The following is a 21,872-nucleotide window of genomic DNA, read 5'->3' as shown; positions in this document are numbered from 1 at the left end:
GCAGAAATAAACCTTCCCTGAACAAAAAGTGAAGTTAAAAGTGAAGTTCTAGATATACAGTATCTTAAAGTAATTTAGTGCAAAGTGTGCTTTCCCTTTTCAAGATAAGATTCAGTGTATTCGTAAAACAACATGCATGTAATGTTCATTCATAGACTCAGCAGTGAACTATTTCCAATACAATTTTTTCATGGACAATCTCAACAGGAACTGCATAAGAAATACTGGGGAAAACTTACAGTAAGAAACCTTTAGCCCTTCTATTTGCCATACAGTTTTGCCTCTGACTAAAGTCTTCTAACAGTTCTGGCAGTTTGAGCATGAAGAGAAGAAAAGGAGTGCTGCATTATAAAAACAGTGATGTTACTTTTTTTAAAATCAAGAAGTCTTTAGTCTGTTTATATATGGTTCCTCAACATCCTATAGGGTTAAAGTGGTAAGTAATAGAGATAAATATTTTCATTCTAAAAATGTATTACTCACAAAAGTGATATAAAGAAATAAAGACAGGAAAGTTAATATAAGAAATATAAACTCAAATAAAAGAATCCATAATAAAAATCCAATAAAAGAATCCATAATATACAATATTTTATTTCAAACATTTCTTTTTCGATTGTTTCTCAGGTTGGGGTATAGAGGTAGGGGTGCAACAAACTCCTAATTTCATCAGTTTGAACCGGGCCAGCTTTGAAGTGTCTTCTGATTATGGGTACTCTGAAGTGGGTTCAAGGGCCGGCAGAGATGATATTACACTAAGTGCTGATTTAGACCTAACTCTTAGCAGTTAGTTTGCATGATCTGGCTATTAGCTGCTAGAAGATAAAAGCAGGTCTGGTTCCTTGGCTCCCTCCTGCCCACAGTTCCCTGTTAGCTCTGGGAAAAGGCTGGGGCAGGCAGAGTGACTTGGGGAGCCTGGAGCTGGACTCATGCCAGGCTTCTTGGGAGGTGTTGGAGGATGATGAATCCGCTCTGAGCGTGGGGTAAGGGGGGAACGGATGCCTGGAGATAGGGGCCCTGAAGAAGGAGACCTCGCCCCTGGAGGAGATGCTGCTTTATTGCGGTAGTCTGTACCAAATGGAGAGCTGCTGATCGGTGCCAGCTTGACTCCAGCGTGCTGGCTGGTGAAGCGGGACAGCACCTGAGTGACAGTGTTGCGGGCCAGCTGCTTAGCTGGGCTGTGCTCTGGTGGAGTAGGCATGCAGCAGGTGGTGGGCGAGAGGTCCCTGGGGGACAGAGGGCCTCCATGCTGCTGCTGCTCCAGCTCAGCCTGGCTCTGGAACTTGTGCCTGGCAGCCTGGAATCTCTGGTTGACTCCAGCCTGGTAGGATGACTGATGGAAGCCTGGGCTGCCCAGACGCTTGACAGGACTAGGGGAGGAAATGGGGGAAGAGGAGAGAGAAGAGGAGGCTGTGCTGGATGGGGAGGGAGGATGATGGTGAGGATGATGGTGAAGAGGGGAATGCAAAGGTGCTCCTCCCCCATTCTCCACCACACCTCCATTTTCTGTTCCTCTCCCTTCCCCTGTCAGTTCTGTGTCTTTATGAGTGTACTGGCCATTGACCTTTGACACTGAGGTTGGTTTAGGAGGGACATTTACTTTTCCATCTGGCTCAGTCTGAGCAGAGGTCGAAACCATTTTGTCCTTGGAAAATGACTCCTTGACTTCTGTCACAGGCTCCTTTTCTGCTTCTTTACATCCTTCAGGCTGAGCCAACCTCTTTCTCAGCTCTTCCACCTGCTTCTCAAGCTCACTACTCCTCCCCTCCTCTTTGCTGATCCTGGCTTTCATCTGCTTTCTTTCTGTGTCAAACTCAGCCAGCTGGCTCTCAGATCTGGCCTCTAGATGGGCTGCCTTGCTCTTCTCATTTTCAAGGAGCCCCCGGAGCTTTTCCAGGGAACTGGTTTCTTCTTGGAGCAAGGTACGAAGTTGGGAGACCTTCTGAGCCTCCTCCTGAACCTGGCTGCTGGCTTTTTGGAGCTCTAGAGTCAGAGATGATGAGAGCTGCTGCTGCTGGGACGCTGACTCCTCCATCTTGCTCACTGCCTCTGCTCGCTCCTTCTCTAACCTCTTCACCGTTGCACGTTCAACTTCCAACTAGAAAAGAAAGAGTGGTAAAAGCAACGCAGTTGTTCCAAATCTGACCACAGGGAGGCAAAAGAGCACTGCTCTGTTACACTAGATCCAACACAGGATGAAAAACATGCCCCTTTTTTGAAAATTGTTTCTGAAAAGTTGTTGTTAGAATAAAACTTCCGGATCTTTATGTTGTACTATACCCACTACAACTGTACAGTATATCTGAGTTGGTAGTAAATTATATCTTGTTATAAATGTTAATGGATGTCAGTGTTATTTTATACCTACTCTAAAAATACATATCTTATCTTTATCATTTAACTATTATATGCCAGCTGATAACATTCATAATGTCATTCATATAACAAATTTGAATGATGCAGAATCTGGAAAGGGGATGAAGTCCAGTGTGTGTCGCTTCCGTCACATGAAACAGAGGGAGAATTGTTCATATTCCTCTTTGTTAAAGAATATTTGCTTGCAAGGCATTTTTATGGAAAGTTCAATTTGCATCAAAGGCTTTGATGAGTCACAGAGGGAAATGGGAGGTGGTGAAATACAATCTAGTTTATATTAGTGTACAAAAACAACATGGCAGGAAAGCCTCAGGAAGATTGGGAGACACTCAGGAACCATTTGTTACATAAGAACCTTGTGTGAAGTTTGTGTAACGGCTGACTGTGTGCTCACAGTGTGTGTGTATGAGCTGACCTTGCGTTAGACATTGATATCCATTATTTCAGGCTTCCTGAGGCCATAAAGCCCCATGGCTGCTTCATAACTAAACAATGGCCTCTTCCTCCTCTGTTTCCCTTGGAACAGCCCTGTGATTGTGCAGACGGGTACCTGTGTGTCTGTAATCTAACAGGCCAAGCCATCCCCACCCTATTGACTTACACAATGGAGCTGTCCTCATACTTCCCTGTTCAGTCACTGGGCTTTAAATCACCACCACATTATGAATCAATGTGCAGACAAAGTAGAGGAAAGGCAGAGGAGTGAAAGGAGGCAAAGGAAAGCAGAAGAATCTCTCCCAACACATGTGGTCACCTGTCAGCATGTGAGAACCACTTTTTGATGACTTTACTGTTTTTACCAAACATAGACACAAACAAGATGTACAACTGCACATATGCATCAGTCACACCTGTTGTAGAAGTTTGCTTCTTTCTGTTTGCAGCATCAAGGTGAAATCGTCGGACTGTGCAGAGTCCTGGGCATGCCGTCGTTTCTCCTCTTCCAGATCAGCTATTATCTATCAAACATAAAGCCAAAAGAAACAGTTACTATATGAGATGACATGAAGATAGACTTGACATCATTCTCAGAGTAGCAAATCACATTTCTTTGACTTAGTCTTCTTGTAAGAAGTTTCCTGCCTCACAGAAACTTGACTAATCAGACTGCATATCAGGACCTCCTCTTCAGCGCAGGGGTTTCTCAGTTTAATCAACTCTCACAGGTTGACTCACAAACAGTCTATAGGTGGAGTGTCCATAAATCTGCTGTGATAAAGCTCCCTATCACCTTTCTAAGACCTGGGTGCAGCTGCTTTCTGTATGCCTCTCTCCCCCTTAAACAAGTCTACAGTGTCTGACATATGGAGACATTCATGTACACATTAAGACACCTAATAAGTCTACTGTACAAGTGCAAGCCCCTTGTGTGACACTGGTACCTGGTTGGTTGCAACACTGTCCCTACACTCAATTCTTGTATCCAGATGGGAAAACTGGAGAACTCACTAAATGTGTGAGAGTGTGTGTTCATGCCTCTTACCCTTCTGTGTCGGCTCTCAGCAGCAGCCAGCTGCCCCATCATCCTCTCCTGCATCCTCTTGCAGTGAGCCATGACCAGTTTAAGCACAGCCAGAGGGTTTGGGCCCACTGCACGGCCATGCGTTTGTGTGTGAGGCTGGGGGAGTGTGTTCTCCACAACTTCACTGTCACGCTGCAAGGCCAGGAATGGATCGCTGAGGTCATACTGACTGTAGCGCTCCTGAACAAAAGCATCTCTGTGCTGAGCCTAATATGTACAAACAAACATACAGCACACGCATGAAACCATGATTATGTTAATATGCTGATCCTTAATCTGAAAAGCAATTGCTCTTTCCAAGAGAGGCTGAAAAATCTCTTTTATGAAATGGTGAAGCACATAAACACATGCATATACAGTACATATCTGTAGCTCAGCAGGCAACCTAGTGGCAATGAGGCAGCAGGTGTTAAATTAAATCAAGCCACGACCTGTGCATGTCCCCATGCATGTGGCCTAAAATAAGTAAGCATAAACATTCATATACAGTATATGTGTTAGTATACAGTATGTCAGTGAACTGACTTTCTACACTGTAGGATGGGAAATAATGTGTTAAGACTACATGAAAGCAACTACCAGGGTGAAGAGAAACCAAAGTAAATCATCACAAACAGACTGCATAAGCATACACACATTGATAAATTATACAGAAGTGAAGACTTCTAGATAAAAACTTTAGGGATTCATATCGCCACTGACACACACACACACACACACACACTCAGAAGTGTGTGAGAGTGCAGGAAATCTGTAGTGGCTTGATGTTATTGTCAGTGATGTTATTGTCAGTGTGAGCACAAGCAGATGGCATTTCCCCTCAACACAAACACAAAGAGGTGAGGCACGACTGTCCAACTCCCAGCAGGGGCAGATGTTAACTCCTCCTCAGGGATTCAGGGGTGAAGGACTGGTCTGTGAAGTCAGACGTGCACACACACACACACAGAGCTGTTTCTAATGGATTGTTAGATTATACCTAAATTAAAACAAAATTAATCTAAGAGAAAGTGATAGCACGCTTGTTTAAAAACGAGGCCCTTGCTGACCTCACTCCTGGTTATCTTAATACATCTTCAGGAGGTCTCATTTACTCCTGTACATACAGTTAGTAGATTTGAGTTCTGGAGACGTACAGGGTCATGTGACAGCCCTGGTGATGTACACTAAGCACATGCATCAGGTTTCAGTCCAGATGCCTCTAAGACACTTGTCTCTGTCTCCAACCCACAGACCTCAGCAGACACCCCCACCACCACCACCAACACCAGAACATGTATGGCACCACATTCCTCTGTTGGCTCATCATCAGTTCTCAGAAAACACCTCTTTTTACTTACTCTGTCAGTCTCATTTTCTCACACACTCTTAGACTGCATTTAGCAGTTTAGCATTTAAAACACACCCTGAGGGCATCAGTAAGGAGGCTGCATTGGAGGCTGGATTTGAGGCTTTTTCTCTGGCTGAGCAAAGAATGTGACCCTCAGTGAAGAGATTACAGAACTTGCACAAAGACACTGTTTCAATGCCTGCAGTCTCATGCAAGCATTGTCTCCATGTCTACCCCGAGAAGGCTTCAATGTGTGAGAATGGGTATGAGTATGTGAGTGTGTTATGTCTGTCTATTTTTCCTTTTTTATGTGAATATGTGTGTAATCCATTGTGTGTATGTATATGTGTTTTTGTGCTGGGCTTTAGACTGAAGCAGAACAGGTTCTTCACCTACAGTAGCTGGAAACAAAACTGCAGCTTCCTAAGATATATAACTGTATAAACAGGTCATCAAGGTCTGTGCTGAAATTGGATTTTTGTGTGTGTGTGAGTGTGTAGCAGTCCTAGCCTAGAGTCTGGACTCGCATGGTTTTCTCAGGATAATTCTGATCATAATGACAGAGTGTGCTTTCCTTTATGAGAGGGCACAAGAAACAAACCCTCTCTGCTGCAAAGCTCTTATTTCTGTCCTATATTCATGCCAGATGTCTCTACAGCTAAACTGTAGGAAGGAATATATTATATGCTATTAATTTATGTTTGTCCACTGTTTCATAATCAGTAACTGTGTTTGTGAATTTGAAGAAAGTACACACAAATTCCTCTACAATCTTGTGCAATATTGTAGGTACTGAAACAGCCGTGCAGCTTATTTGATCATTGCCTTCTTCCACAGCTTGTTTCTCTAATGCATTTCTGCAGCTGTAGCAAGGTGTGAAAAACAACCTGATGTTTTTCACCTGGAAAAAGTCTGGAAGTGTGAAATGAAAAAGCCAAGGGAGTCCTATTTCCTTACTAAGTTGCTGTAATGGCTGTCAAACAATGATCTCAGCAGCTAGTATTGACAAAAATAGAGTTGAGAATGGCAATGGCTCCATATCTCCTGCTACAAATATACAGTACATTTTAGCCCTTATTCTGACTCCTAAAAACACTGTGAGTGGAAGAACAATACACTGTATAATTGCTAAAAAAAAAAACCCAAAGCTGAAGCTGAACTGAAGGTTATGTGTGTGAATCTATGTGTGTGCAGTTGCTATATGTTTGTGTTTGGGTGTGTGGATGTGTGGGTGCGCCATGCTGCATAATTCTTAGCATAACTGGCTGTATCCAGGGTAACATCTCAAATCCAGAAGCTTTGTAGTGAGGCTTATGGCAAAAGTATGCATTCCGGGTGAATTAGTCCACTCTTTAGAAGAACAGTTAGACACACATGACAAAAGGACAACAAGAACAGACCAGTCAGATATGAAAAGCCTCTTTCGTGGAGCTTAAACTTAAGAAGCCCAGTGCAAGCGTATTCCCATGAAGAGGATAAAGGACATTGCACTGGGATGCTCCAACATCTTACTTTTATACAGTAAATCATCAAGTGAACTGGTATATGAGGTCTTTTTCAGACCTTTTTTTTCAAATACTGTATTTTGCCTTTTAGGTACTTGGAATTTGTTTCTCACCAAATACTGTATTTTGTCTGGTTTTAGGTAATTGGAATTTGTTTCTCACGATATGTGTGTGACGTTTGTTCTTATGGTGTTTTGTTGCTTGCTCTCTATTGCTGCTGGAACACAGGAGTTTCCCCATTGTGGGATCAATAAAGACCTACCTTACTTTACCTTACCTTACCTTACCTTCTACATTATAATAGACAAGATTAGATAGAAATGTACTTCCTCATATCTACCTTCTTCTCCAGAAACAGTAGAGCATTATGTTGAATCACAAATCATCTATGGTTTAATCAGTTTTGGCACTGATGTTGGCTTTTAAACCCACTACACAATTTATCACTTCCAAATGACACTGTCCCAACTTGCTTTAAAAGTACTGTGGTTAAACTTCTACTTAAGAATTCATACCTGATCCAGAGCCGATTAATAATTACCCACCAGTCTCTACAGCAGCTTTACTGATTTAACAGTAATCTTTCTAAACATTTTCAGTCTGCCTTCAGGGCCTGTCACTCCACTGAAACTGCACTTACTAAAGTGGTAAATAATGTTCTGCTTACTATGGATTCAGATTCCACCTCTGAACCTCTCTTAATTAATCTCAATGCAGCATTAAATGATTGTATGTTTTTCTTATAATTATATTATTTCAGTATTTTCTGATGTGAAATATGAAGTAACCCAGGGTTCTGTTCTTGGTCCTCTGCTGTACTCCATATATTTCACCAAAAATTTGTTCCTTTAGTTATTTAAATCTAAAGTTAAAGCTAATTTAATTCTTTGATTTCTTCAGGCCTTTTACCTATTACACATTTCCATTTTCATTTTTTCCAAAAGAAAGAAGACAGAGAGAAAGAGAGAGAGATGAGATGTTTATTGAAGTGTAAGTTACAGTGTTTGCTTATGGCTTAAGCCATACCCTCCATACCTCTCACCCACACATTAACCACAGACATCAATAAAATAACTAGGAAGAAACCATACAAAACCTCACTTTATTTTAAGATCCATGGAATTAGACACCTTCTGCAAAATGTTGCCTTAGCAGACTCAAATTTGTTTCATCAATAGTTAGTGATGGAACATGAAAGCAGGTGCTGTTACCCTTTGGATACTAGGAAATACCTTTGGAGAACCATGACATGCAGAATAATGAGGTGGGATAAGGAAATTCTGTGGTATTTCCTGAAAATGGATCAAAAATTAAACTGAAGGGGAAATTCACGGATGCAAACAGAAGTGCAAGTTCACTGAGAAAGCAATGATTTTTAAATGATCTCAACCTGGCTGTTATCTCATTTGGGCTTGACCTCCTATATCATTATTTTATTTATAGCAGGCAAATAATTTCCTGTTCAGTGCAAACAGCAGTGATGGGTGGAGTTCATCACCATTGCAGATATGAACCTTTATTTTCTAACTGGGTCTAGTTTTAAGAAAAGCTCCCACAAAAAGGTAAACTAAAGAAAACATTACCAAGTCTACTGTATGTCCCTCACATGGACACCTAAGTGTGTGTGTAATGTGCTGCGTGTAGGTTTTCCGTGCACATATCTTTAACAATAAAACAAAGAAGGTATCAGGTATTTGATGTCGTCTGAGCATTTTCAGATCAGTGAACTCAGTTAACCTTCTCAGGCCTCAGGCTCAGACTGTTGATATGGGAGAACCTGACTGGTATCACAAACCAGTGCACATTACAGTGTTAAATTAGTTATTATGTTACCTTGCTTTTCAGAGTATCTTATGTGTACTGTAGGTTATGGTATTAACTACTGTATTTTCTCCTGCCAATCTTGACACCGTGTCCAAACCTTGGGCAGCCATTCTTACAGAGTAACAGCATATGGAGCCTTAATCTCAACAAGGCACTCTAACCAAGCCCTACTGTTTATGGGGCAGGGAAAATACATCAGCATAAACAGACCAAGCATTTTAGGATTACAGGATATGACATCATATGAAAAACGAAACAGGTCTTGTTGTGCACAATGGCAACATTTTAACCACACAAACCAGATACAGCCTGGGCAAACACAAACTGCTAAATCCCATGTTAAACGGCAATATTGATTTCACAGCCACAGTTACTCAAGAACATACACCTGAGGCATATTTCAATGTCACAGAGTTTGGTTCAGCGTTCAGTGTGACAAGTTTGTTTTTTCCATTTTGTTCACTTCTTTATTTTTTTGTCTCATAAACAGGCAGAGAACAAACAAGATGGACAGACTACTGATAATCCTTCCAGGAATTTAGTCTATTCTGAATTTATACCATTTATGCCTGATAGCATTAGTTGCTGTACAGATCATCAACACAAAAGATAAGCCACTCCTGTTCAATTACAGGACCTGTTTCTGTTCTTGGGAGTGTTCGCTCAAATAAAAATACTTTGCCCCTTAGTGATGATTACTACAAACTGATTTCCTAGGTGCCAAATTGATACACAAAGACAGAGTTCAATGCTGTACACGTTAGCCTGCTGTCAAACCCTGACACTACTGTCTGCAGCCTCATGTCTACACACAATCTGCTCTAACACAGACAGTTCAGTAAACATGGCGTACAGGGCCCTAGCAGGAACAAGACAAGCCAGTGATTTGAGCCTACTGCTCTGTACATCCTCTTCACAATAAACACTGCAGCCACTAACTGGCTCACAAGAGACCACGAGAGAGGGTGTGTGAGTGAGTGGGCAGATGGGACATGGGTCATGTTCAAACATGAAAGAACCTGTGGCTCTGTGTGGGGAAGAGAGAAGGAGGCAAAGAGGTAGAGGGAGGGAAACAGTAATAAAGCTACAGATACTGAAAGAGAAAGTAGACAACATGGCGACTGTACATTTGTCCTGAGGGAATGACTCTAAGTGTGTGCTGAACTCTGCATGCGTCCAACATGGACGACTGCCATTTAAGATGCATCTGACCTGGTGTGTTTTGAACAGCTTGCCCTCAGGCCCTGATGATGATTTTCTCACAATTACAGCCTCACTTACTTGTTAGATAAACTTCACTATCAAGGCCTATTTATTCGAACAAGACAGCCATGTTTGCTACTTGTCCTTATCACCATTGCAATCACTATTTCAGACTGTGAGTCAAGAATTCAAGGTCTAAACAGCTTCATCCGAGCATAGCTGTAGTCTATAGTCATGTGTTGGAAAACCAGCCAGGGGCATGAATAGAGTCAATCAGACTAGACGCAAACACAGCAAAGCATTGTAGCTGTAGAAAGTGAGGCTGTCTCTGAAAATAGGTGATTGAGCTGCACAATACAGAACATTAACTGAACATTGTGTCAGACATCTGAAATGTGATGAGATTGTAGTTGAATAATGTCTGTTCACAATGGGCATTCAAGATGTCCAAGTGGACAATATATCTAAAAGATAGGGTGTCCAGGTCCTCTGGGTCCACATATTAACACAGTTAGATACAATTGATTTGCCAGAGCCAAACAACTGGACAAATCAGATCTGAACATTGTCAGAAGTAAGAATGAGAAACAAATTTGAGCCAGTCTGAGCAGTGATAATGTTAGTGCTCTGAAATTAAAAGCCCTGGACACCAAAATGGCTCCTGTGCCATTGTTTTAGTTAGCTCTGTTTCCTGTTTGGTCATCCCATACCAGCTAGATAACATTCTTTTTGGGGGTAGAATACTAAAATAGTTTCATTTTAGTGTCTAAGGATGTCCTCAGTAAAGACATGACCAAAAATGCGTTAACAATCCAACAGTTTTCAATGATGGCTATGTTATTTTCAGTTATAGTTACTTACAGTACATAATGTACATGGTGTCCTGCAATGTGTATGACAGAGTCAGCGGGGGAATTTGTGTATTCACTGCAGTGACCAACTCACCCTGAGGGCATGTATGACCACATCCTGGGCCTCCAGCTCTCCCTCCAAGATGCTAAGGAGAGTAAGCAGCTCTGCTCTGCTTAGAGCCTCCACATTCATCTTCTCCTCCTGAAGGGTGACAGAGAAAAAAGGGGAAATTAGAAAAAATGAAAGATAGATTCAAATATGATGCCATGCCTGTCTTAGACAAGCTTTTGTTATATAAAAGTATAGTAAATAAAGCTAATGAAATTCCAATATCATTTACCAAGACAAATATATATATATGTTTCTAGGTATTACATGTGGATTTTTAGAGTAGTGGCAGCTTGTCTGAGTGGCACAGTGCCCGTATAGGATGGGACTTGGGGTCCCAGCTGTGGCCTCACTGGGTTGTGCCCGGTGTTATAAACAAGAAGTCATTAGCATATCTGCAGATAAAGTTGCTGAGGGCCCGAGGATAGCTGTCTGCTCAATTCAGCCCCAAATGAAGGTTCAGTGTGATCTGAATCTCAAGACTGTTATCTCAAAACTACACACACACACACACACAAACTCTCACTCTCTCCTGCACTCTACCCACCACATCCTGTGATTCATCAGCTAGATCCAGTCTAGTCATAGTGGACAAACATACTGTTACACACCTCACATACTGTAGCTGACATCATCCTTAAAATTAAGAAAAAGACAAACAGTTGACCTCATCTTTTAAAGTATGGGTGAGGTTGCTTTTAGGTTATTGTCAGTGCCTTATTACCGTGTGGTTTGCTATAACAAAGGCTATAATGGTCAGCATGTCTCTCTGTCACACATGACATCAAATAAAAAAAAAACGTTGTGCCTTAAGAGTTTGTAGAACCAGTACATGCTTGATAAACCTGCTGTATAAAGACAGATGTTTGTCAAAACAGGGTAGTCTGAGTAAGATCCACTGGGAGCTGCCAGAACAGCTTCAGTGTTCCATGGCATAGAGTCTAGAAATCTCTGAGGCTCTACTGGAAGACATTCCTTCATTTGGTGTTTTGGTGATGATGATGAGGATGGAGAGTTCTCTCATGTGAGTCTCTAATCATCTTCAGCCATTTAGACATGAAACCTGCTGACTGAGAAGGCTGTAGGTTATGATTCTGATCTGTTTCATACTGAAACCATTCACTGACTCTTCATGCCTGGTACAGAAGCATCTGCTATTGTAAATTTTTCCTTTAATGTGTCACTCATCCCTATTACAACTGAAAGCAACGATCCTAATCCAAGCATTAGGTCTCTGTTGGTGTTCTCTATATGCAGAACACACCGCCCAGTGTGTTCAACGCAATAAATGATGGCGGTGGTTGCTCAGGAACAGCAGAGGATCCACCTGCCGTGGGGCCTTTGTCTGCCTGAAGGGACTGTCATTTTTCGAGTTGGCAAATTTTAGTTCGACTGCCAAGTGTCGCAAACATCCTAAAATCATCACATGGACTGCTATTTATATAGATCGCATGTAGTAATAATGGTAAAGTCAATAAGTCATCAATATTACTGAGTACTCGCACAAATTAACCTGAATATGAACTCACCATTGAAAGCCCCGAATCGCAGTGATTGATGTTCCTATCTTCTGTTTATGTAAAAATTATTTTTGACATTATGATTTAGCATAAAGTCCAACCTAGTCTGAGGCAGGAAAGTTCCCCTTAAACAGAAATAGAAAAGCCGCATACGGTGCGAGCAAATATAAGACTGGGTGAGAGACTGTGGCTTTATGCGTGCTGCTTTCTTATTAAAAAGCCTCAGCAAGTCGGAGACGGAAATTCTGGCAAACATTTCCACAACCTTCTTGTAAACATACCTTCATGCGCTCTGTTCCGGCCGCATTAACTATTCCGTAATTCCAAAGAGGAGGTTCCACAACAGCATGAATCAAAGCACTCCACTGTCACGGGCGCTCCTGCTCTGAGGAGAGTTGGAACAACAGACGTTCAATGACCAGGCCGCCAGCCAATCAGAAGGGCGTAGTGCAACATTCTAACCAATGGCCGGCGGGTTTGTCGGCAGGGGGCGGGAATAAAGGCGTTCTCGAATCTCTTTGTCTCGGACGTCCAGTATTAATTTCGGTCCACTGTTGAGATTCTGCGCTCATTTCCTAAGTGTTTGTGGATTTGATTTAAGCGCACAGTAACTATATATTGACTAGTTGTCATGGTTAGTTTCTCAGTTTTAAGAGTATGAGAGCACCCTAACTCTGAATTTAGCTAAAAATTAAATGAACATAAAAGTAAATAAATAAACATATAATGGTTAAAAACACAAAAGAATGTAGCCCACATTGAGCTTCTGCACAAACGATCCGGAAACTTGCCACAACTCGTAAAACTGGTTATTTCCCACTGTTCCCATAAAACTGACGCCTCTTTTTAGAGAGGCCTTGCATCGTTTCACATGGTGTTTCAGCGCCTACTAATGGTCAAATAACTGCATCACACACACTCTCCAATCTGCCTTCATTAGACGTGAGCACACACACTGTCAAGCTACTATATATTTCAGCGTTTTCAGTTTGGGCATTTAGCGAGATCATGGTGGGGCTCTCAGTGAAACAGTCCTAACAAGTAAAAGTAGGTCAGTGATTCAGAAGGAAAGTTAGTTTAATAGTTTAATCTTTGCCTCTCCTCCTTTTGTTTCTGTGATTACCACGTCCGGACTGAAAGGTAGGAATGGAAACCTGATGAGCAAGATGGTTTTAATAAAGGATCTGCTCCAAATTCTGCACAGTAGTTGTAGCGGAAAAACCAAAGCATCCAAAACAGTGTTCTCATATTACAACTCTGCCCTGCTCACCTGTCTGACTGCTGACAGTTAACACTCTCATGATGATAGTCTCAAATTCACAGTTTCTGCATAAAGATATAAAGCACATAACAAATATCAGTGTTACAGTTATCACTTATTAACTCAACAACCTTTATGTGCAATCTGTACACACACACACCCTCACCCCACTCCAGTCACATAGCATGTCTGATCATGCCAGAGCATGCTTGTGTTGGCTTGTTTCACTGGCTTTGTGTCTAAATGTCACAGATGTATCAATCACCTTCTAGACAAAAAAATCACATATTACAAAAAACCCTCTAATTATTAATGAGGCAGAATTAAATGTTATAATTATAGACTTTACTTTTCAAAGCAACAGTTGTCCAGTTTTCAAAGTGCAAAATTCCTCTTTGCATTGCAGTGGAGTAGAAGTAAAAAGCAGCAGAAAATCACCAAACTAAACAATATAATTTGCCTAATATGACATGTTACTAAATTACAGCTAAATGATTGTCAAACATGGGGTAAAGCAGGGGGAGAGCACACTGAACAAATTAAATGTGAGCATTTTTATGAGATAAAGTAAATACAAAGTCACAAAGGACATCTAATTTGGAACATATCAGTAATGTCTGTAATGAGTGGAATGTGGTGTATGAGGATAAAGCAAACATACTGTACAATGTCAGAACACCAGGGGAGGAGAATGAGATCATCATTCATCAGAGTATTATAGTTTCCTGAGCTTTAATGTTTTGTTATTGAAAATATATAATGCATAGAAAAAGCTGCTTATTGAAAGTATGCAAGGTTGGACTTGAAGCAAACCGTTATGCTGGTTTGAAATGTTATGCTTGTTCTGAACAATATATAATTCAGTATAAAAGTGGTTTCTGTGTGTACTTTAACATAGACAATCTATATTTTGTCTATATTGATGAACACTTAACCCACGACAGTATGATTGGACAATAACCCTCAGTGCAATACCTGTAAATATACCTTGTACAGATTACAGATTACAGAGACTTGTACAGGTCTCTAGTTCTTAAGTACTCTGTTTTATCCCTATTTATCTCATTTCAATGAACATTCCTTTGTTGTCTGCATTGTTTACTGTCTGTTTAGACTGCTTTTTCTGCATTGTTTGCACTGTTTGTTGATGTTAATGCTGCTATTTTGTTATATTACACAGCCTTATGCTGGTTTACTATTTGCACATTGAAAGCCGATGTACCAGGGTCAAATTCCTCGTGTGTCCATCACACCTGCCCAATAAAGCTGATTCTGATTCTGAGAAGCATAAAATTCTAAGCTGATCTGATATTGATGCAGGATAAAGTGAGAACCGGCAGGTTACAGAAAATCACTAGCTGGGGGGAGAACTGGTTGCAGTTGCTCTGAGCTCTAGCTTCAGCTTGATGGGTTTCTTGGGTGCAGTAAATCCCTCATTTCCCAGCACCATTGGAATCTAGGGGGAAAAGTGTCACAAATGAGCCTCTACCAAAGTTCAGATCCACTTTCACCCAATCATGCTTAAAACCTGTCACTATTTTAATACTGTAAATACTGAAAATGTCTTCTCACATCTGTCTCCTTGCATGTGACAAAGCTGAAGTTCTGAAGGACCTCCACTATGGCCAACTTTATCATCAAAAGTGCAAATCGCATGCCAATACAGTTCCTTGGCCCTGCTCCAAAGGGTAGGAATGAATAAGGATCTATGTTGTCTTTATTCTCTTTACTGAACCTGAAAAAAAAGATACATATCAATATGTGTTTCAGACAAACTGCTAACTTTGGGTAAAATCTCACCTTAACCTTCCATTAATCCAATAAATTACCTTTCAGGTTTGAAGGCCTCAGGCTCAGACCACAAAGCAGGGTCATGGTGGAGAGTGTAAACTGGTATGATGACAGTAGTTCCCTTAGGGATGGTGACACCATTCACTTCAACAGAAGACTTTGCCACTCTCTCTAATCGACTACCGATTGGGTACAGCCTCGCTGACTCGTTCACTACCATGTCCAGGTATTCCATCTGCATCAGGGCTTCATAGGTTGGTTGGCTCTGGAGGGCAGTGAAGTACACTTATCAGCTGGTAGCACAGCACAGGCGCATGTGCTGAGAAAACAAAATGTGCTGCAGTATTTAAAAAATAACAATAATAAAATAACCTTTTCAGGGAAGGCTTCATCAATCTCCTCTTGCAAGGTCTTTTGGATGTCGGGGTGGGTTGCCAGGTTGTAAGCCAAAAAACCGAGTGAGCTGCTACTGGTTTCATAGCCAGCAAATATGAATATCAGTGCCTGAGAAAGGATCTCATGATCAGTCAGCCCTGCAACATAAATACATCATGACTAAACTAAAATTATTATAATGATAACAGTTCAGGGCTGGAAAGGGTCTACTCAGTGCCTGACTTATGAACCCAGTTCTTTCTCAGTTGAAGAAAGTCAACAAGTTAACTGCTGTTCTGACCAGAAAAGATGCCCCACTGAAGACATTCACAAGACAATATAGGTGACTTAAAGGTTTACTTCCTAGTTGCCTTTAAACCTTTAAACTTGTCAGTGAGTACAAAAAGTAAGTCAAATGAAAAAGCAATGACTTTTTCTTAAAATGAGATAGTAGCCTTTGATATCTTTGACTACACAATTATGAAAAAGACAGGAGGACTAGATAGTAAATATTTTCCTTCAGCAACAACTACAGGAAAATGTGTGAACTTTAATTTCTTTGTCTAGTTACATTCTCTACCTTTTTGGGAGCTCGGATCATTTTTGTTTTTTTCCGAAATCTGACAGTCCACCATTAGCTGCATGAAGTCTACTCGGTTCTGCCAGACAAAAAACAAATAAATGTCTAAGGAAAATGTTATGAACAAAAATATCTATATATACAGTATATCAAAAAAACTGGCCGACAAACAACATCAAATTCATTGCAGCTACACTAATTTACTTTGTGTTCATTCTTATTCCGGTTGGATTTGATCTTCTCTAGAAAATTGTAAAAGAAATTCAACACATCAGCGGGGAAGAATGACACTTCCATCTTCTTAAGAACTGGCTTGAGGAATGGAAACAGAACTAAAATCAAAGAGAATTGAAAACATATCATTAATTCAGGTCAAGAGGACAACACAGAAATTCTGGATAAAAAATAAAGTTTGGCATACTGTACCAATGAGCACAAGTAAGGGATTAAAGAAGCTGAACTTGACCAACTTTTTAATGTTTGTTACAAAAGGATCAGAGGGTTTATTGATGGAATCAATGTCCACACTGAAGGCAGTGCTGGTCACAACATCCATACTGTAAGGTCCGAATACTCTGCAAGAAAGGCAAACATGCAGTTCCAAATGACTATAATAATATTTACATTAACTCTGACTGAATAATACTGATGAAAGGTTCTGTGTCCAACTCCAACATTACTCACTCTTTAACCTCAATGACTTCATCTGCCTCTACTTTCTTGTAAAGATTCTTGATTAGATTACTTGAGTGCTGCAACATTATCATGTACATCTGCCCAAAAGTAAATAAAGAATACAATGAAACACGAAATCTTCACATACATTTATAAACCAGTTTTAGTGTGGATCCTGTGGAAATCTGATAGAGTGCATTTCAACCTCTTTCAGTCGTCCGCTGGTGAATGATGGAGAGAGTATGCTGCGAATCCTCTTCCACTCCTCATCTTTTACTACTGATATGGCATCATATAAAGGTCCATTTAGGCCTGTATCCTAAAGCACACACATATACTCACAGAAAATGCCCTCATTACATTGTGTTGGACTAGTATTAAAATATTAACTACACAATCTTTTTTTTTTACTCGTCTGTTGGTGAAGACAGAATAACACTCCTTAACCAAGATCGCTCTGATCATTGCTGTGTCCATTACAGCCAATAATGGCATCCTGCCATCGTACAACCTTGAAAGGCAATAGCAGATATTGCAGTGACTTAGTTACAGTTTGGAACATTGCATGAGACATGTACTGCATGCTATATTCTTTCTTTATTAATATAATACGCTTACCCCCACACCTTCCCATATTTCTGATAGCATTTTGTATCAAAATTGTTGATGCCCTGTGGAATCAAACAACAGAGTGTTAAATGCATCGAAACAGCCAAAACCATTATCAGCATAGTGTCCACTTAGATCAGTGGACCAATCTGGAAAATATGTATCACCTGTCTGTACTCCAAAAACGTTCCAATGAAGGGCAAAGGTCTGGGTCCAGGGATGCCTATTTTCTTGAAAAAGCCATATGGAGCATACCCATATCTGAAGATTAAAACAGGATTAGAACACTGAGACCAAGAACACCTGCTATTACAAAACTAATTTTATCTACCCCGTTTTCTTTTGTTTAATTCCCAAAGACTTTCTTTATTTCATGCTTTGCTTTTATAGAGATTTTCTTTTATATTGCCTATTTTTTTTTACCACAACAAACACAACAATTTAAATTGTTTTATAAAGACTACACTTATACATGTTATCAAACTTTCTTTGTTTGTTGGTTGGTTTGTCCACAGCATAACTCAGAAAGTTAGGAATGGATTTGCATGACATTATTTGGAACATCTCATTAGATTTTGGTGATGATGCAAACCATCCAGAATGTTTTTAATGATACTTCACCATTGTGAGATAGGTCCAATTTCAATATTTTTGCTTCTAGCTCCATATATACAGTAATGCCTAAAACTGCACAATAACATCCACGCAAGCTCTACCACACACCAAAGTTTGATCTGCTGATCCATATTGGTCAGATTTATAAGGCTGACAGAAAACTTGCTAAAGGGAGACGACAAAGTTAAACAGTGTAACCTTTTGAGTTATGCTGTGGATAAACCAACCAACCAAAAAAAAAAAAACCCAACAAAAAACACCAGTAAAATAAAAATACAAGGAGGTAATAATAAAACTGCCTTGTATTGTAGCTAAATGACCATTTAATGACATATTCTTCCTCAGTGAATGTCTACATTAACTGGCATGAGTCAAGCTGTACAAGTACAAGTACATTTAATTCCCTTAAATGGTACCTAATACTGAATGCAATGAGGCTTTGCATGCAGCCCCCATAAATACTGACCCCATGTGGGCTTGAGAGATGGCTGCTAAAGGTGAGCAGTGTTACCACATATACAGAAAGCAACTGTTGTTACTTGCACCTTCTCAAACCAGTTTTGCAGGATAACCTCCTATTTTGTATGACATGTTGGTTGGTTCACCCCTAATGTATTTAATGGAAGTGGTCTGAGAAGTCTCTGTGGATGATGTGAATTTTTGTACCAAAACCTTCCGTCACCTTTAGACATTTTCACTCACATTAGTTTCACCTGCTTCGTTATTGTTTGCACCTGTTTACACCACTATTTAGGCAGTGTCCTCCCACAAGGACGCTGTCAGATTGTTCTAGACCCCAGCTCTGACTTTCCAGCACTATTTTCGGCTTTGGTATTTGTGTTTCTGACCCGGACTGCTTCCTTGGATTATTCTGTTCTGCCTTGCCCTCAAAATTCGGACTGCTTCTAGGTGTATCGGCTTAACGGACTTCTCTTTGGACAACGTATTTTGGATCACCTCTGTTGTATGTGTTTGCTGGCTCTGACCTCTGACTGCTAATAAGGACATGTGAGTTTTGTGTTTTTCACCGTGTCTTGTATGTTTTGTTGTTGTTGTTGTTCAACGTTAGTTCTCTTAATAAAGAGACGGTTTTGTTTTACACTTCCTCGTCTGGTTATTTAATTGAGTTCACCTAACACTTTTCGGCCGTATCGCGCGCGCCGTTTCTGTCATTGTCTAGTACAGTCACTTTGTTGTAGTTAAATCATATGCCTCATGTGTAATGAAGCAACTTCAGGGTGGTGTCATTGCATCATATAGAAACTTGTCCAACTTCACAAAGCAAAACCAATTGTACACGTGAATCCTTTTAGAGGAAGATTTGTTTTCCTATTTACACAAACGTATTAATTTGGGGGGTTTAATGGCGTGATTTCTATCGTGATGGGGGGCTTTACTTTGGAATAAATCTGAAGTAAAAGGATTTACATATAGAGTAGGCGAGTACTGTTTCCCCGTAGTTACATGTGTTGCCCCTCACCTGAACCTAATCCGTGACCCTACGTTACTGCTGCCTGCTCCCAAGAATTTGGGATGTAACGTTTACCCATAATAAAGATAAGAATAATCAACAATATAATATACATAATCATTTTACAGCTCTTCTGCTCTGTATCAGATCCGTTCACACAGCACGGCAACTTTCAGACAAAAACTACATTAAAAATACTCAGACACCGTCTCCACCTAAACAGCCAAACCAATTAGGTTATTTGTCTACAGTTGGTAATGGCTCTAAATTAGATAAAAGACCGTGCACTTACATTGCAATGGCAGTAATGACGATTGCTACTAAAGTCCAGGTCGCGATAGAAAAGTCCGTAAAAAAGCCCATTTTATCTTCTGGGTACAAGGATCGCGACTGTGCACTATAGCTAGTGCTGTTCCAAACGGAGCGAATCTGTATATAGCAGGTTCTATACGAATCGAGTTTACACTTGTACGTACTGACACCAGGAAATAGTCCTTTAAGTCCGACACTGATAAAGGCTCTCACATACACTGGATCACTTCCTCCTAATAGGATACTTGTTGATGCTTAGTTCAGGGGCGGTCCGACCTAGTTGGAACACACAGGAGTTGCATAAAATAATCACCTCTTTTATTGGTCAAGTAATATGATCATATATGGCTGTAACATTCACCCTGTGACAAATGGATACTATTGAATTTAGTTATTTGCTACACCAGAGAATAAAGTCGGTCTAGTGTGGTCAATTACAGTTGGAAAAGTGTTTATATGGCGCTTATCAGTGCTTGTGTATAGGTGTGCTCCTGTCCTTCATTAAATAACACTGCACCTCTGGTGACCACAGCTGGCAAGGTTTTGGCCAGGAATGTGGCATAAAGCTTCTGTACCAGCTGGAAGACATTTCCCTGGCAGGTTGTCTGAACAAACGGTTGGTTGTACAAGATCCATAAACTCTGCTTTCCCGTTCTTCATCACAACAAACAGCATGCCACTGAAACCAGGCACACAGGTTCCACAAGTACACCTGTTATAAATGTTCTGTTCATCACCTTCTGTGTTTACATGTTTACACCTGCCAGTGTGTCCCCTTACTCTTGGGCTTGTCAATCCGTCTTCCTTGCCACAGCGATAGGATTTCCCTCCTGTATTACAGAAACGAGTAAATAAAACAAAAGGAAAACTCCAAGAGGTCACAAAAAGACAACTCCACATATCAAATGACTTGATAGAAAAAAGCTGTCTTGAGATTCCAGGGGGCTGTCTTTGGCTGTGGCTATCTGACCTGAGAATAAATAGGGTAGTTTTTCCTCATTTCTTCTCTTGTAGTTCTGTGATCCCATATGAAGGTATTAATGTCAACACACTATGTGTGTGTGTGCCTTCAGTTTTGCTATCTGTTTGCTGTCAGTTCTGCACTCAGTGGCAATATGCCTTCAGTTTTGCTATCCGTCTGCTGTCAGTTCTGCACTCAGTGGCAATTGTGCTGTTTATTTGTCTCAGATCAGTCTTGTAAAGATGAGTTTCTGAACAGTAGTGAGAGAAGTCCATGAGAGACTGATAAGGTTTTGAGGAGAGACCATAAGAAAGAGGAAAAACCTTATAAGAACACAGCAGGGGAAAGACAGAATAATTTGCAAATGTATCAAAGAGATTAAAACAATTATACATTTTCATAGAGTCCAAAGGTAATGTTTTTGACTTTTGACCCAGTCACTCCTGGGTACTTTGTCAGACAATATTCAGTTCAACACAGAGAAAAAACAGTGATGGAGGCATTAGGCTGCAGTTACATAGTTTCTGTTGCTATTTTGAGGATAAGGTGTAATAGCAGCTGGATGGCCAGTGTGTCATCCAGATGTTGTCTGGGAAATGGTAATTGATGTGCTAATGAAGTCTGAGTTCTGCCTGTCTCTGAGCCTCAGAGAGTCTGTGACATTGAAAGGGGCACCTGCCTATCTGAACAGATAACAGCAAACCTGAGTTGCCTCTCTCCCTGTCTCTCAATGAAACACATATATATTCATGTGTATTCCTACACACATACATGAAAACATGAAACTGATAAAAGCCCATTTCACTAAAGCATTGTTTGCTTTTAAAGTGCCTGTTGATCAGTCTAACAAAATCTGCCTTTTTCATTCCTGGAGACTTACTGTGACTTGCAAAGTGGTAATCAGACAGCAGTAGTACACTTTTCATCGCGCTCACAGATATACACCTACAGTTGTAGAGCTGCCATAAGGCTCCTAAAGTTA

General features: G+C 40.6%; 2 protein-coding genes across 4 annotated transcripts; both read right to left on the bottom strand.

Moving 5' to 3' along the window:
- Positions 1-571: 571 nt before the first annotated feature.
- Positions 572-14,479, bottom strand: cttnbp2nlb (CTTNBP2 N-terminal like b). Of its 3 annotated transcripts, XM_020615267.1 has the most exons (7): positions 13,668-14,479; positions 13,511-13,566; positions 12,522-12,625; positions 10,706-10,813; positions 3,860-4,105; positions 3,228-3,335; positions 572-2,098 (listed from the first exon to the last, which is right to left on the bottom strand). In XM_020615267.1, exons 3-7 carry the CDS (start codon positions 12,525-12,527, stop codon positions 809-811), a joined length of 1,758 nt encoding a protein of 585 aa, XP_020470923.1. In that variant the 5' UTR covers positions 12,528-12,625; positions 13,511-13,566; positions 13,668-14,479; the 3' UTR covers positions 572-808. The 3 variants fall into 3 exon arrangements, with proteins under 3 accessions (XP_020470923.1, XP_020470938.1, XP_020470932.1); XM_020615282.1 differs by lacking the exon at positions 12,522-12,625 and having other exon boundaries at positions 13,511-14,479; XM_020615276.1 differs by lacking the exons at positions 12,522-12,625; positions 13,511-13,566; positions 13,668-14,479 and adding an exon at positions 12,250-12,480.
- Positions 14,480-14,628: 149 nt separating this feature from the next.
- Positions 14,629-20,132, bottom strand: cyp3a65 (cytochrome P450, family 3, subfamily A, polypeptide 65). Its single transcript, XM_020618492.1, has 13 exons — positions 19,910-20,132; positions 17,699-17,792; positions 17,541-17,593; positions 17,334-17,433; positions 17,128-17,241; positions 16,932-17,020; positions 16,674-16,822; positions 16,452-16,579; positions 16,248-16,326; positions 15,665-15,825; positions 15,331-15,557; positions 15,074-15,236; positions 14,629-14,957 (listed from the first exon to the last, which is right to left on the bottom strand). The coding sequence occupies exons 1-13, from the start codon at positions 19,978-19,980 to the stop codon at positions 14,856-14,858; spliced, it is 1,530 nt and encodes a 509-aa protein (XP_020474148.1). The 5' UTR covers positions 19,981-20,132; the 3' UTR covers positions 14,629-14,855.
- Between the last annotated feature and the right edge of the window lie 1,740 nt (positions 20,133-21,872).

This window comes from Monopterus albus, unplaced genomic scaffold (assembly GCF_001952655.1).
Source record: "Monopterus albus unplaced genomic scaffold, M_albus_1.0 scaffold6.1, whole genome shotgun sequence".
NCBI classification, from domain to species: Eukaryota; Metazoa; Chordata; class Actinopteri; order Synbranchiformes; family Synbranchidae; genus Monopterus; species Monopterus albus.
This window is presented reverse-complemented; position numbering and strand designations above follow the sequence as displayed.